Genomic DNA, 16975 nt, shown 5'->3' with positions numbered 1-16975 from the left:
GGCACAGTCATTTAGCTGTGCTTTTGTGGAGTGAAATCCCGAATGATAGTTCAGGACGGGTAATGCGAGATCTTTGATTGATAGTCGTTGAAGGATTTTCTTAGTGTTATACACTTACACTTGTACAGAAATTAAGTTTTTTCATCTTTTGGTTCTTATAAACTTTATTATCAACTAATGTTTCTCAAAATGGAGGTTATATATTAATTGATAAAAGTTTATCTCCCATATCCCCAATACCTTGATTAATGAACTTTATCATCATAATAATTAACATTTCTACTTCCAGTTTTCCTTTAGTAGGGTAGAAATTAAAAGAGTTCCATCCACTCTACTGCTGTTCACCATCTGCTTGAAATTACAGCTATTATAGGTCTTCATAGAAACCATCTCTTCATGATTTTCTTGCCCATCCTGCTTCAATGGGACCTTTTTTCTGATTGTTCACGCCTCTCTTGTCTCTGCATATCCCTAAGCCATCATAATCTAAACTCAGACTCGTGATTACTCGATATTTGTGCCCTAAAATTTCACAGAAATGGGTTGTTTGTAAAGCAAAGACCTGTGTATCTGAATGTTCTCTATCTGACTGTTCTTCTTCAAGACAGATTTGTATCATCACCTTTTTAATTTAGTGTTGTTGAGTAAAACATTCTCATAAACATTTAAGACTGGTGTAGAGCAATGTTCATTTCCTAATAATGAATGATCAATCTAAGAAATATTTGCTTCAAATTTTTAATATATTGGTAAAGAAAAGACTTTTTGTTGGAATATTTAAAGGTAATAAAATTGTTGGCCTCAAAATAATGACAATTAAAGGTGGATGGTGAATTACTATGAAATAACCATTAGTGTGAAATAGTGTCAGTTACCGAGTGTAGTTAGATCTGATACATTGTATTTACATTTTGCTGAATTTGACTCGCAGAAAATTCATTCGTTGCCCTGATATGTAAAAATGTTCTCGTTGCTACATGTATTTGGTATGGTTTCAAAATACAGTTTTATTTTTGTAATTATTGTGTAAAGTGTAAAGATTGCAACATAGAACAAAGTTTGGTATTCTGTATAATTACTTAATAAAACTGTAAAACTATAAGCTTCCTCTTCACAGATTTCTATTTCCGTGAGGCATCAAAGAAATTATTTACTACTCGTGGCCATAGAATTTACGCATGACAAGAAAGGGGTAATTGTTGACTTTTTCTTAATTATTTCTGAAAATCTACCAGTGAACAAGTAAATATCATTTGTAGAAAACTATATCTATTACTTATTTATGATCTAAACTAGTGTTATGCCCCTGATATGCAGGACTTTTAGACTGCTAGTGCAGAAGGGGCATATTCTGACTTCTGGTTGGTGTGGATGTCATATTTCTGTGATGGTTTGACCTTTAGTTAAAGGCATTATATCCTGGAGCTGTTATTGTACTCTTAGGAGTTGTGGATTTATAGACCAGTTATTTTCCGTGAGAATAGATATTTCTATAGCTAGTGTCTTCCTCACTTTTTAAGTAGCAAAGGCGATGAATAATTAGATAACATTGTATTTCTGTTTCTGACCTATATTATTGGGGTAAGGCTAATTTTTTGCCCGTTTTCTTTCATTGGCATCTGTAGTGTGAAAAATCACTACAGTATTATAATTAGCTTGATTCTTCATTCAGCAATGGTGGCAGCTTGCCCAGATTAAGGTCAAATACAAATTGTTAAGATTTGGTGTCCCATTCTATACCTACAGTTGTTATGGCAACCAAAGCCTATCATGAATTATTGCTAGATGATTAACAAATCCTTTTTGATGATTAATGCAATGCAGTATGTGTTCATATCATACCTAAGCATACTTATACAATTGGAAAATCTATTTTGTGGTCTATATCATATCCATTATCACTTGCTGTGATTGCATACATGAACATTTCTTTGTTATTATATTTCAAATAGGGTGATGCTCATAGATTTTAATATTGTTGGGGAAATCAATCAATATTTTTCGTGATGATCTGTAAACTGAACTATCATTTGGGCACCATTCCTCAGCAGATGTTTTGTAGGTGTTTTGTGACATGAATCGGTGAAGGTTATTTTATTCAGACAGGTACTGGTTAATTGGTTATTGTGTTTTGATTGATTATTCTGTTGCCCTTGAAACATACCCTTCACGCACCTCTGGTTATTGACAAATATTACGCATGTTTTTGCTTATATTTTAAATTTGATAAACTACGATGATTATCTGCTTGCTTTTCTTGATTTTGTATTTTGACTTTAATTGTTCCATTGCTTGTATCCTATGTTGCTCCACTTTACTGAATTGCTATGCTTTATGTATTGTAAATAAATACAGGCATTTTTTTATCCAGAATATTATGAGAAGTCTTCCTTTCCCTAACAGAATTTTTCTAAGTACTGTGCTTGTTACCTTTTTTATATTTTCTTCATTATCAGATAGGTTTAGGTATAATGTAGCATGTATCTTTTCACAGAACATTTAGTAAATTGTTTGCTCTCAGTAATAATTTATTTTTTCTTTTCAAGTATTTCACCTCTTCACCATTTTTCTTGAGCAGATCATCTTTCGAAATGTTACCATCTTATTCATATTTTCAGCAAATATTTATTGATGCACTATGTGTGTCAGCTAATTGTGTAAGTTACAGTAATAATTGTTCTCTTCTTTGCCTCTTTTTAGAATATTCTCCTCCAATGAATCGCTTGTTTTGGCTTATCTAAAACGGCTGTAGTGAGAATTGTTTTTTAAAGTATTACACCTGTTTTTCAGCAGGTTACCAGTTTCACCAGGTGACATCAACAAAGCTAATACATAATTCTTCAAATCTTTCATTACTACTCTTAGTAAATCTTTCTTTTTGGAGACTCTTACTATAAAAATTATTATCGTGTTAAGACAAGAATTTCTTTTTAAATTCAGTAAAAGTTTTTTTCTAAGTTTTAATTCATATTAATGCATCTTTTGTTTCACCAGTCAGTAAGAATCGTAAACGTACATCTGTGTAATTGGAGTATCTGTCCAAAGGTGCAAGTTTCACACTTTATTGAACATTGAATAAGGGTGGACAGTGAAATATGTATAAGTATTCTTTCAGGAAATTGTAAATCACAAATTAGTAATGATTATTTTAAAATATTTTATGGAATAATAATGTTTGTTGCGAGGTAGATATCTGTAGCTGAATTTACAAATACCTTTCAACAATTTAATGCATTTGTTAGTTGCTTTCAAGTGTACTGAAGCTATAATCTTTATTTAGGGAGGAGGAAGATATGTTTGAGTTAGACATTTTAATGTCATTTCAAAAAGAGATTCAGCTCTGTATTTTATTTTATTTTCTGTGTTTATATATAAGGCATACTGTATATGGAAGTGTGATTTATTTTACAGTACTTCACTCTTTAATCAGTGATCTTGAATATTATATGCTTGATTTTAACCCTATTAAAGGGATTTTATACATAATACTATATACTGCTGATGTTACATGTGCTTTGCAAGCATGGTTGGAGATTATTAATGAATGGACTTTTACTTCAGTTACAACCAGGTAAAGTTTGTTTATCAATTCGTATTCATACTATTTAATGATCTTAATATCAACTGGTTTTTAAAATGGAAGTCTTATTTCCAGGAAGGAGGCAAGAAAAGAACATTGTTACTCCATTTTTGCTCTGCTTAAATTCTACTTTCTTACCTCATTCATGCAGAACCTTTTTGTATGTTAATTGACACGGCCTTTTCTCATTTCGCTTTCCTTATTGTAGTAACAGCCTTCTGTATCTCTTTCTTTCAGTCCCGCAATATCTTCAACAAAATATTTGGTGGCTTCTTGATGAGGGAAGCATTTGAGTTTTCATGGGTTAATGCATCACTTTTTAGGTCAGTAGTGAAGTAGGACTCACGTTTATATTTATTGTAAAAGTTATATTGTGGTGTCTCTTATTATCTCTTGTATCATATAGCTATCTCTTGTGATAAAGTTGGTTATCAAACAAATACAAACCTTATTTTTACAACTTTGATAATTTTTAAAGACTAGTGGTGGTTGAAGGGTAATTGAGTTCCCAATGTTTTTTGGGAAACACCATTTGCTCACTAACGAATTCATATTTTTCAATATTAATCTTACCCGATAATCATGTAGCTGTCAACTCTGTTGCCGACAGAAATCTACGGTCGGGATACGCCAGCGATCGCTATACAGGTGGGGGTGAACACAACAGCGCCATCTGTGGTCAGGTACTCCAGTACTTCTTGTCAACACCACCTCAATTTTTCCTCTGTCGTGCCTCCGGCTAGACCTACATGGATACGCTGTTGATTCTGGAGTTATTGCTCACGATTTGGTGATGTATTTGCTCTAGAGTTTAGCCTTCGCTATTCAGGAAGCTTTATCATTAGCTTAGCAAGTTTTTGGAATTAATTTGATTTAATTTTTGATTTAATTTTGGTGACGAAGAGAGTATGAACTCTCTTTCACTTTTAATGGCCGACCCTTCCCTTAGACGGAAGTGTTGGTGTCGAAGAGAGTATAGACTCTCTTTCTTAATTTTGCTTAACAAAAGTTATAGATTTATTTTATATCTCTCCGCCTTTTATAGGCCTCTTCGATTAACTTCCTTTTATTATAAACTTATTAAAATTAATTTTTATATTTGTTTATATTCGACCTTTCCTAATAGTAGGCGGTCTTTTCTTGGAACCGAAGTTAATTACATTGAGCCCGTCATTTCGTTTTTACCTGTTAACATATTATGCTATTTTAATGTTTTTGAAAGAATTTCTTTGATAGTCTCGTACTGTTTTCAAAGTTGAACTAACGTTTTGTTTTGTCTCTGCAGTTGTTGACGTTCAGAACGTTCAACTTGCGCTCTATCGTTACGATAGAGAGAGAGTATTCACGGTGTCACGTTGCAGTAAGAGTAAACCGATTCTAGCGTTTTGTTCATTCTTTCTTAGCTTAAATGGTTTTAATTCTAATAAAGGAACTTTTTATTTGGGAAATCTTTCAGTTTTTTTTTCCTTTAACAATAATATGTTTTTACGATATATATAATTGGGCTCATCTCTCAGGTTCTAAGTCAAGAGAGAGAGAGAGAGAGATAGAGACGGAGGGAGAGAGAGGAGGATAAACGTTTCGTTCAAGCGGGTAACGTTGTTATCGTTTTTGCTCTTCTCCCTAGTCTCTTTAGGGGAAGAAGGTAAACGTTTCTAGAGTTTTATTCTTGTTCCCAGGCTTTATGCGGTGAGAGATTTTAAACGTAGTTTATTTGATCTAGTGTTTAGTCTCTTTTCCAGCCACTGAATTATTTATCTTTCATTATGTTTTTCTGTTACATTGTAATACTGTTTTCGCAATTACTAACTTTTAATGAAGGATAGAATTGCGTGTTTCAGGTACAAACCACTTAAAGTTTCGAGTTCAGTGAAATAAGTGCAAACAGAAAATCAAAAGTGATAAAGTGATAAGCGCAAAGTGTTACAGTGTTGCGTTCGAGGGTTCGTCTGTTCGTGCCAGTTGTTCGCCTAGTCTGGGACCTCTTACAAGCTCCCAAGCCCAGGGGAGAAGTAACGTCGAAGGACTTATGGGTTCATCAGGCCTTGATCGACGAACAGACGTTTCCCTCCGTGGTTTCGGGTGTAACCAACTCACGTAGCCGACGTGATCACCCCACCCACACAAAGACGAGAGAGCCCATTTATTCCTCGTCTGCGGAAGAGGTTTCTCGCAGAAACCATGGACCAAATCTTGCAGCTTTTAAGTGCAAGTCGGTCCCTTCCGCGCAAGTCCAACTCCTAGGTGGAGCCATTAGCACTGAGTCAGTTCGGACTTGCTGCAGTACGACAACTGCACACCTCCCAGAGAGGCAAGGTGGTACCGCAACAGGCAGTAACTCCGTCTGTTGCCGCACCAGCTGTTTTAGACCCTCAGTCTCAACGGACAGTAGCTCCGTTTGTTGTTTTCTTTCTTAGACTCTAGTGGTCTATGCTGTAGACAATGCAGTCTCAGCTTGCGGTGTTGATGCAGGAGTTTCAGGCAGAGAAGGTTAGCACACCTCCTCCTGCGAGCGCTCCTCCACCTCTGCGCAGTCCACCCTGCCAGACGTATGATGTTGAGGCTCCTCCTGCCTCCATGCGTGAGCTGCCGCATTGGGAGTTGCCAGGTACCAGCGCTATGCAGCAACCTCCACTTCCCTTGAGGCAGGAGCCTCATGCGTTGCGGCAACCTCCTCCATCCTTGAGGCAGCAGCCTCATGCGTTGCAGCAACCTCCACCATCCTTGAGGCAGCAGCCTCAGGCTATGCGGCAACCGCCTCAACTCTTGAGGCAAGAGCCTCAACTCTTGAGGCAAGAACCTCAACTCTTGAGGCAAGAGCCTCAACTCTTGAGGCAAGAGCCTCAACTCTTGAGGCAAGAACCTCAACTCTTGAGGCAAGAGCCTCAACTCTTGAGGCAAGAGCCTCTCTCTGCGCAGCTACCTCCTCAACCCTTGAGGCAGACGCAACTCTTGAGGCAGGAACCTCATGCTATGTGGCATCCTCCTCAAACCATGAGGCAGGAGCCTCATGCTATGCAGCATCCTCCTCAACCCATGAGGCAGGAGCCTCATGCTATGAGGAGCCTCATGCTATGCGGCATCCTCCTCAACCCATGAGGCAGGGACCTCATGCTATGAGGAGCCTCATGCTATGCGGCATCCTCCTCAACCCATGAGGCAGGAGCCTCATGCTATGCGGCAACCTCCTCTACCCATGAGGCAGGAGCCTCATGCTATGCGGCATCCTCCTCAACCCATGAGGCAGGAGCCTCATGCTATGCGGCATCCTCCTCAACCCATGAGGCAGGAGTCTCATGCTATGAGGAGCCTCATGCTATGCGGCATCCTCCTCAAACCATGAGGCAGGAGCCTCATGCTATGCGGCAACCGCCTCAACCCATGAGGCAGGAGCCTCATACTATGCGGCATCCTCCTCAACGCATGCGGCATGAGCCTCATCCCTTGCAGCATGAGCCTCATCCCATGCAGCATGAGCCTCATACCATGCAGCATGAGCCTCATCCCATGCAGCATGAGCCTCATCCCATGCAGCATAAGCCGCACGCCATGCAACATGCTCTGCTTACCTTACAGCATGCTCTACATACAGCATGCTCTGCATACAGCATGCTCTGCATACCTTACCGCATGCTCCTCAGTCACACATCTTTGGTTGTTGCCAACTCACTAGACTGTCAAGCAGTTTCATAACGTTGCCTTCTAGTCTGCTGCCATTGCACCAGTGAAACCCTCACTGAGAGAACTTAGCTTTTCTCGGATATGGTTCCTGTAGATGAGAAAGTTCTATTCTCCCTCCTTCTGATATTCCCTTGAGGACTCTGTCATTTGGAGAGGAGCCTTTAGCTGCTTAGCCTCCTATGGACTTTTATTTAAGCATAACATGCTTCCAGGGAGGGTAATGGTTCCACTTCAGTCGCTAACCCCGTCTGTTACCACACCTGCTCCCATAGACCTTGAGCTTTGTTGCAAGACATGCAGTCCAAGCTTAGTCCTTGTTAGAGGATTTTTTTTTTTTTTGTTTACGGAGTCAGTGTGTCACTGGGAAGACGTTCAACAACCAACAGAAGTGACTTGTTGTGACGCAGTGCGGCAACCTCAGCAACCCGATAAGGAGTTGTCTGTAAGACCCAGACAGTCTAGACAGCTTCGGGTTGTCGCTGTACTTCCTCGCTTCCCCATGGTTGACAGTTCACAGACTGTGCAGCAGTACCATGATCTTGTGTCCGGCTCCGTCAGACGACTAGCTTTTAAGAGCTCCCACAAGTCGTGCTGTCTGGAGATTCTCAGATGGACTATGGATCTGACCAAGGAACTGGGCCTCCTGGTCAATTTTGAGGAGTCCCAGCTCGTCCCATCCCAGACCATTGTCTACCTGGGTATGGATCTTCAGAGTCGAGCTTTTCGGGCTTTTCCGTCGGCCCCAAGGATCTACTAAGCCCTAGAATGCATCCAGAGCATGCTGAGAAGGAACCGATGCTCAGTCAGGTAGTGGATGAGTCTAACAGGGACACTTTCATCGCTGGCCCTGTTCATCGAGTTAGGGAGACGCCACCTCCTCCCCCTTCAGTATCATCTAGCGGCTCACTGGATAAAGGACATGACGCTAGAGACGGTCTCAGTTCCTGTTTCCGAAGAGAGGAGGTCTACTCTCACGTGGTGAAAGAACAGCTTTCTTCTCAAGGAAGTCTACCTTTGGCTGTTCAGAAACCCGACCGCCGTCTCTTCTCTGACGCATCAGACACGGGCTGGGGTGCGACTTTGGACGGACAGGAATGCTCGGGAACATGGAATCAGGAGCTAAGGACACTTCACATCTATTGCAAGGAGCTGTTGGCGGTTCATCTGGCCTTGATAAACTTCAAGTCCCTCCAGCTTAACAAGGTGGTGGAGGTGGACTCTGACAACACCACAACCTTGGCTTACATCTCCAAGCAGGGAGGGACTCATTCGTGGAAGTTGTTCTAGATCGCAAGGGACCTCCTCATCTGGTCAAAAGATCGAAAGCTCACGCTGGTAACGAGGTTCATTCAGGGCGATATGAATGTCATGGCAGATCGCCTTAGCCGGAAGGGTCAGGTCATCCCCACAGAGTGGACCCTTCACAAGAATGTTTGCAGCAGACTTTGGGCCCTGTGGGGTCAGCCAACCATAGATCTGTTCGCTACCTCGATAACCTAGAGGCTCCCGTTGTATTGTTCTCCGATTCCAGACCCAGCAGCAGTTCACGTGGATGCTTTTCTGCTGGATTGGTCCCATCTCGACCTGTATGCATTCCCGCCGTTCAAGATTGTCAACAGGGTACTTCAGAAGTTCGCCTCTCGCAAAGGGACACAGCTGACGTTGGTTGGCTCCGCTCTGGCCCGCGAGAGAATGGTTCATAGAGGTACTGCAATGGCTGGTCGACATTCCCAGGACTCTTCCTCTAGGAGTGGACCTTCTACGTCTACCTCACGTAAAGAAGGTACACCCAAACCTCCACGCTCTTCGTCTGACTGCCTTCAGACTTTCGAAAGACTCTCAAGGGCTAGGGGCTTTTCGAAGGAGGCAGCCAGAGCGATTGCCAGAGCAAGGAGGACATCCACTCTCAGAGTCTATCAGTCTAAAGGGGAAGTCTTCCGAAGCTGGTACAAGGCCAATGCAGTTTCCTCAACCAGTACCACTGTAACCCAGATTGCTGACTTCCTGTTACATCTAAGGAACGTAAGATCCCTTTCAGCTCCTACGATTAAGGGTTACAGAAGTATGTTGGCAGCGGTTTTCCGCCACACAGGCTTGGATCTTTCCACCAACAAAGATCTACAGGACCTCCTTAGGTCTTTTGAGACCTCAAAGGAACGTCGGTTGTCCACTCCAGGCTGGAATCTAGACGTGGTCCTAAGGTTCCTTATGTCATCAAGATTTGAACCTCTCCAATCAGCCTCTTTTAAGGACCTCACATTAAAAACTCTTTTCCTCGTGTGCTTGACAACAGCTAAAAGAGTAAGTGAGATCCACGCCTTCAGCAGGAACATAGTTTTCACATCTGAAACGGCTACATGTTCCTTGCAGCTCGGTTTTTTGCTAAACGAGCTTCCTTCACGTCCTTGGCCTAAGTCGTTCGAGATCCCAAGCCTGTCCAACTTGGTGGGGGACGAACTGGAGAGAGTACTTTGCCCAGTTAGAGCTCTTAGGTACTATCTAAAAAGGTCATAACCTTTACGAGGACAATCAGAAGCCTTATGGTGTGATATCAAGAAGCCTTCTCTTCCAAGGTCTAAGAACTCAGTTTCTTACCTATTCAGGCTCCTGATTAGGGAAGCACATTCTCATCTGAAGGAAGAAGACCTTGCTTTGCTGAAGGTAAGGACACATGAAGTGAGAGCTGTGGCTACTTCAGTGGCCTTCAAACAGAACCGTTCTCTGCAGAGTGTTATGGATGCAACCTATTGGAGAAGCAAGTCAGTGTTCGCATCATTCTATCTCAAAGATGTCCAGTCTCTTTACGAGAACTGCTACACCCTGGGACCATTCGTAGCAACGAATGCAGTAGTAGGCGGGGGCTCAGCCACTACATTCCCATAATCCCATAACCCTTTTAACCTTTCTCTTGAATACTTTTTATGGGTTGTACGGTCGGCTAAGAAGCCTTCCACATCCTTGTTGATTTGGCGGGTGGTCAATTCTTTCTTGAGAAGCGCCGAGGTTAAAGGTTGTGATGAGGTCCTTTAGTATGGGTTGCAGCCCTTTATACTTCAGCACCTAAGAGTCGTTCAGCATCCTAAGAGGACCGCTATGCTCAGTAAGGAAGACGTACTTAATAAAGGCAGAGTAATGGTTCAAGTCGTCTTCCTTACCAGGTACTTATTTATTTTATGTTATTTTTGAATAACTAATAAAATAAAATACGGGATACTTAGCTTCTTTGTTAACATGTATGCTGGTCTCCACCCACCACCCTGGGTGTGAATCAGCTACATGATTATCGGGTAAGATTAATATTGAAAAATGTTATTTTCATTAGTAAAATAAATTTTTGAATATACTTACCCGATAATCATGATTTAATTGACCCACCCTTCCTCCCCATAGAGAACCAGTGGACCGAGGAAAAAATTGAGGTGGTGTTGACAAGAAGTACTGGAGTACCTGACCACAGATGGCGCTGTTGTGTTCACCCCCACCTGTATAGCGATCGCTGGCGTATCCCGACCATAGATTTCTGTCGGCAACAGAGTTGACAGCTACATGATTATCGGGTAAGTATATTCAAAAATTTATTTTACTAATGAAAATAACATTTTTAATCGGTGTTGATGGTGAACAAAATTCGGCATTTCAAAGTGCTAAGAGACATTCAATTCAATGACATTAGATATCAGGATGCCAGAAAACTCTAAATTAATCAATCAATCAAGTGTTTCACTTGTTATATTGGAAAGACTAGATCAGAGGAATGATAGCAATAATTTCTAAAGAGGAAATTGTAGGGAAATATAAAAAACATTCTGTGAAGACAAGTGATAGGGAGCTGTTAGCAACTCCTCTTAGTTTTCATCAACCAACAGATTTTGTTATTAGACAACCATCAGGAGTTTATATTTCCCATTTCTAGCTATTTCATGGTTCCCACTATATAGATTAATTAGATCCATTTTCATATCAGGAATTACTTTAGTGTTATATTGTTTGTTATAGGCACTGATTCAATTAAGAAGGAACCTTATGTTTACTGCTTTTGGTTTGCACCCAGTTGTAACATAGATTGAAAGCATCTCGTCGTGATACCAAATTACATGAGTGTCCGTTGCAGCTTGAAGAAAATCAACAGAATTCTTTGTAAGATGTGAATGCCATTCCCTTTGAATTTTAGTACACCTATTACATAGCTAGTAACTGTACAGCCACCTCTCTTGAGCTAGTTCCAGCACATAGAGAACATAGCGCATGTAATTATCCTAATTTCACTCAGCAGTAATTGACAATTTCAGCCTTAAAGGAAATGAAAGACTCTGACAGAGTCATCTTCATTTTTAATCAAGCCAATTACAGTTTTAGATTTATACTTTGTAATGGTTATGATGTACGGCTATGATTTTCAACTTTTTACAATAGCAATAAACCGTTCAGGCCAACTTCGTAAAAGTCAAATTTTTGTACTTGTGTTCTGGTTAAACATTTGCAGTAAGAGTAATCAAAGAGTGAAATTAATTATTGAGGCATGTGTGCCCTCTACATAGTTAATGCAGATGTCTTAAACCTTCCAAAGGTTTCTTGATTTGCCTTGGTACGGGGCTCAAACAAGCCCCTGATGAATTAAGATCTGTTGTAGCTATGATAAATCCAAAATCAAACAGCAGTTTAAATGTAATGTAGAAGGAAAAAAAAAAAAAATTTAAATTATGAAGACAAAGTCTGAGGACAAGAGAAGTAAAATCAGAAAAAAATCAATATGAAGACAAAGTCTGAGGACAAAAGAAGTAAAATCAGAAAAATAATCATTATGAAGACAAAGTCTGAGGACAAGAGAAGTAAAATTAGGAAAAAATCAATATGAAGACAAAAGGACAAGAGAAGTAAAATCAGAAAAAGATTCAATATGAAAAAAGGTCTGTGGACGAAAGAAGTAAAATCAGAAAAAAATCAATATGGAGACAAAGTCTGAGGACAAGAGAAGTAAAATCAGAAAAAGAATCATTATGAAGACAAAGTCTGAGGACAAGAGAAGTAAAATTAGGAAAAAATCAATATGAAGACAAAAGGACAAGAGAAGTAAAATCAGAAAAAGATTCAATATGAAAAAAGGTCTGAGGACGAAAGAAGTAAAATCAGAAAAAAATCAATATGAAGACAAAGTCTGAGGACAAGAGAAGTAAAATCAGAAAAAGAATCAATATGAAGACAAAGTCTGAGGACAAGAGAAGTAGAATTAGGAAAAAATCAATATGAAGACAAAAGGACAAGAGAAGTAAAATCAGAAAAAGATTCAATATGAAGACAAAGTCTGAGGACAAGAGAAGTAGAATTAGGAAAAAATCAATATGAAGACAAAGTCTGAGGACAAGAGAAGTAAAATCAGAAAAAGAATCAATATGAAGACAAAGTCTGAGGACAAGAGAAGTAGAATTAGGAAAAAATCAATATGAAGACAAAAGGACAAGAGAAGTAAAATCAGAAAAAGATTCAATATGAAGACAAAGTCTGAGGACAAGAGAAGTAGAATTAGGAAAAAATCAATATGAACACAAAGTCTGAGGACAAGAGAAGTAAAATCAGAAAAAGAATCAATATGAAGACAAAGTCTGAGGACAAGAGAAGTAGAATTAGGAAAAAATCAATATGAAGACAAAAGGACAAGAGAAGTAAAATCAGAAAAAGATTCAATATGAAGACAAAGTCTGAGGACAAGAGAAGTAGAATTAGGAAAAAATCAATATGAACACAAAGTCTGAGGACAAGAGAAGTAAAATCAGAAAAAGAATCAATATGAAGACAAAGTCTGAGGACAAGAGAAGTAGAATTAGGAAAAAATCAATATGAAGACAAAAGGACAAGAGAAGTAAAATCAGAAAAAAATCAATATGAAGACAAAGTCTGAGGACAAAAGAAGTAAAATCAGAAAAATAATCATTATGAAGACAAAGTCTGAGGACAAGAGAAGTAAAATTAGGAAAAAATCAATATGAAGACAAAAGGACAAGAGAAGTAAAATCAGAAAAAGATTCAATATGAAAAAAGGTCTGAGGACGAAAGAAGTAAAATCAGAAAAAAATCAATATGGAGACAAAGTCTGAGGACAAGAGATGTAAAATCAGAAAAAGAATCAATATGAAGACAAAGTCTGAGGACAAGAGAAGTAAAATTAGGAAAAAATCAATATGAAGACAAAAGGACAAGAGAAGTAAAATCAGAAAAAGATTCAATATGAAAAAAGGTCTGTGGACGAAAGAAGTAAAATCAGAAAAAAATCAATATGGAGACAAAGTCTGAGGACAAGAGAAGTAAAATCAGAAAAAGAATCAATATGAAGACAAAGTCTGAGGACAAGAGAAGTAGAATTAGGAAAAAATCAATATGAAGACAAAAGGACAAGAGAAGTAAAATCAGAAAAAGATTCAATATGAAAAAAGGTCTTTGGACGAAAGAAGTAAAATCAGAAAAAAATCAATATGGAGACAAAGTCTGAGGACAAGAGAAGTAAAATCAGAAAAAGAATCATTATGAAGACAAAGTCTGAGGACAAGAGAAGTAAAATTAGGAAAAAATCAATATGAAGACAAAAGGACAAGAGAAGTAAAATCAGAAAAAGATTCAATATGAAAAAAGGTCTGTGGACGAAAGAAGTAAAATCAGAAAAAAATCAATATGGAGACAAAGTCTGAGGACAAGAGAAGTAAAATCAGAAAAAGAATCAATATGAAGACAAAGTCTGAGGACAAGAGAAGTAAAATTAGGAAAAAATCAATATGAAGACAAAAGGACAAGAGAAGTAAAATCAGAAAAAGAATCAATATGAAGACAAGGTCTGAGGACGAAAGAAGTAAAATCAGAAAAAAATCAATATGAAGACAAAGGGTGAGGACGAGAGAAGTAAAATCAGAAAAAATCAATATGAAGACAAAAGTCTGAGGACGAGAGAAGTAAAATCAGAAAAAAATCAATATGAAGACAAAGTCTGAGGACAAAAGAAGTAAAATCAGAAAAATAATCATTATGAAGACAAAGTCCGAGGACAAGAGAAGTAAAATTAGGAAAAAATCAATATGAAGACAAAAGGACAAGAGAAGTAAAATCAGAAAAAGATTCAATATGAAGACAAGGTCTGAGGACGAAAGAAGTAAAATCAGAAAAAAATCAATATGGAGACAAAGTCTGAGGACGAGAGAAGTAAAATCAGAAAAAAATCAATATGAAGACAAAGTCTGAGGACAAAGGAAATAAAATTAGAAAAAGAATCAATATAAAAAGGGTAAAAAAAGACACAGGGAATAAAATTACAATCAGGAGGTGGAGTTCTAAAGGCTGATGCAAAAGAAAGGTATATGATATAATGTAAAGTTATGAGGAACTAAGTGTTTGCAATTACCCTAATGTCATATCATCCTCTGTTAGGCAGAGAAGTTTATTGATGTATCAATTTAGCCAACAACTTCAGTTACCTTCGGCAACCAGTGATTGCCTGATGATAAGAATACTGTACTTATCTTCTTCTGGGTCAAATTCTGCTCTAATGACTTTAGATGTCAAGATGCCAGATAACTTCTAATCAATCAACCAATCAATCTGTGTCAAATCAAGGTTTAGGCTTTGCTCTGGAGCACTTTTGTGTCACGTTTGCTTTTTTCATTAATGCTTATCAGGAAAGGCTGTTGCATGAAGGGTGTTAGTAATGATTTTCCCCAACCAAATAGAGAGATGAAGATTGTCAAAACTGTATACCATAGTATCCATCAATCCATCATACTGGTTTTTTTGCTGTTTCACCTTTGGGTGATTTTGTGTAACCATGTTTTGCACCCAGAAGACAGTATAGAGTTTTTTCTGTTCTTTTGTATTATCTTTTGATGTACAGTACTGTGCAATAATCACCATCTCAAAATAGTACAAGAGGAGTGGTTTTCAGTTTCTTATTTTATAGAACTCCCAAGATGGTTATTTATATTTTTTGGGCATCTTCGGTATCTACACTTCCTCACAACAACCACAAGAATCCAGATAAGCTGAAACTGCCCTGGCCGAGGCCACCCTATTATATACACTCAGAGAGAGTTTTCAATAGCTACTATAGCTAGGAACATTGCAGCCAAAGTAAATATCCTTAGTGACGCTGTCAAGAAAAAAGGGACATCTATAATACAGAATATGGTATCCATCTTATTCTACTTTATCCTTTGATGCCAAACTCTAACTCGTATCAGAGAAGTTTAGAAATTATTTTATAAAAATAAATGAATAGTCCATAGCAACAAACTGGATCTATTTTATTCCTCTCTTAAATCACATATTCTAAATAATCACCATCCCTCGAAATGCCTTTCTCTTTCTCTTCCATATGAAGTGAGACCTCAATAGAGCTCTATAAATAATTAAAGATTGGCTCATAAATGTGGAATTGGAAGTAACACTATAAATCCTTCAAGGAAGATGAATATTCTTTTGGAATTGTTTAGTTGTTCCAGTAGTTAAACTTATTGCATTGAGACCAAGTTTCCATTCCATTTAATGTAATTTCAAAATCTGAACAATTGGATGTGTGTAAGATACAGTACTTAGTAGTCTTCATGACAATGAATTTCTTACAATTGCATGAGGAGTCATCTAGCCTGTCTCATTAATATGTAAATTGTATTAGAAAGATGACACATAATGGGCCATGTAAGAACTTTATTTTAATCCCACAGGAATGAGTAATGTAGTTGGCAGAATATTGAAATTACTACTCCTATAATGCACTTTCATTTGAAGTTCCTGCTGTATGTAGTTGTTTGGATATTTGTTTATACTAGGAGGAGCTACATGGACTTTTATGTCACTGATTTGCCAGATATTGATTACAGTACTACCTTTAATGACCTGTATTACTAATATGTTTTTAAAGGAAATTATGTTTTCGGGATTAATTGTTCATCATTACTTTGTTCTTTTGTTACCTTTGTGGTTACTTGCTGTTTGATTTAAAGGTTTAAAGGTCACTCATGAATAGCAGAGGCAAGGGACAGTGATATTGCCGTATCATGCCGGACAATGCCCTAGAGACTGACCATATACACATATGATCAGCGCCCACGCCCCCCCTCCAACCAAGCTAGGACCAAGGAGGGCCAGGCAATGGCTGCTGATGACTCAGCAGATAAACCTATAGGCTCCCCCAAACCCCCCCCCCTCCTTAGCTCACAATGATGGTGAGATTGCAGCGACCAACGGAACTAATGAGTTTGGGCGGGACTCGAACCCCAGTCTGGCGATCACCAGGCAAGGATGCTACCACCAGGCCACCACAACATTTTGCTTTGCATAAGTATTTTTTGTTTCTGCGGTCTTCAGGTTAATAGTGTAATGATACAAGAGAGAACAAGAGAACCTATATGTATGTTCCCACAATTTATGTAGTACATTATTTTACTTTCGTTGTATTGTTTGTGACCACAAAAATGCAAGTTCATTACAATTCTAAACTTTTATGGCATATTGATTATCATTAGCAAAAGTACCGTATATTTTTTTTTATAATTTATAGTAAACAAAATAAATTCAGATTAGTTAATTGATAACAAAAAATCTAGGAAATATCAGTAAGTTTAGACTAGTCCTGACTGTCTCATTTCCCTATTTCATGATTATTATCTTTTACAGAAGCATCAAGATCTGATTACATAACAACAAAATATCAAGAATAATTATCACATAAGTTGTGGG

General features: G+C 38.3%; 1 protein-coding gene across 4 annotated transcripts in view; it reads left to right on the top strand.

The window, feature by feature from the left end:
- LOC137631237 (acyl-coenzyme A thioesterase 9, mitochondrial-like) overlaps positions 1-16975 on the top strand; it is a 332677-nt gene that overhangs the window by 288442 nt on the left and 27260 nt on the right. For 3 of the 4 annotated variants that reach the window (XM_068363016.1, XM_068363018.1, XM_068363019.1), the window contains exon 9: positions 3818-3903. The exons of the other annotated variant lie outside the window; for it this stretch is intronic. In XM_068363016.1, the coding sequence (XP_068219117.1) occupies positions 3818-3903 (86 nt within the window). The remainder of the gene's footprint in view (positions 1-3817; positions 3904-16975) is intronic. 4 annotated transcript variants of the gene reach the window in all.

The sequence above is a fragment of the Palaemon carinicauda genome, chromosome 39 (assembly GCF_036898095.1).
Source record: "Palaemon carinicauda isolate YSFRI2023 chromosome 39, ASM3689809v2, whole genome shotgun sequence".
NCBI classification, from domain to species: Eukaryota; Metazoa; Arthropoda; class Malacostraca; order Decapoda; family Palaemonidae; genus Palaemon; species Palaemon carinicauda.
This window is presented reverse-complemented; position numbering and strand designations above follow the sequence as displayed.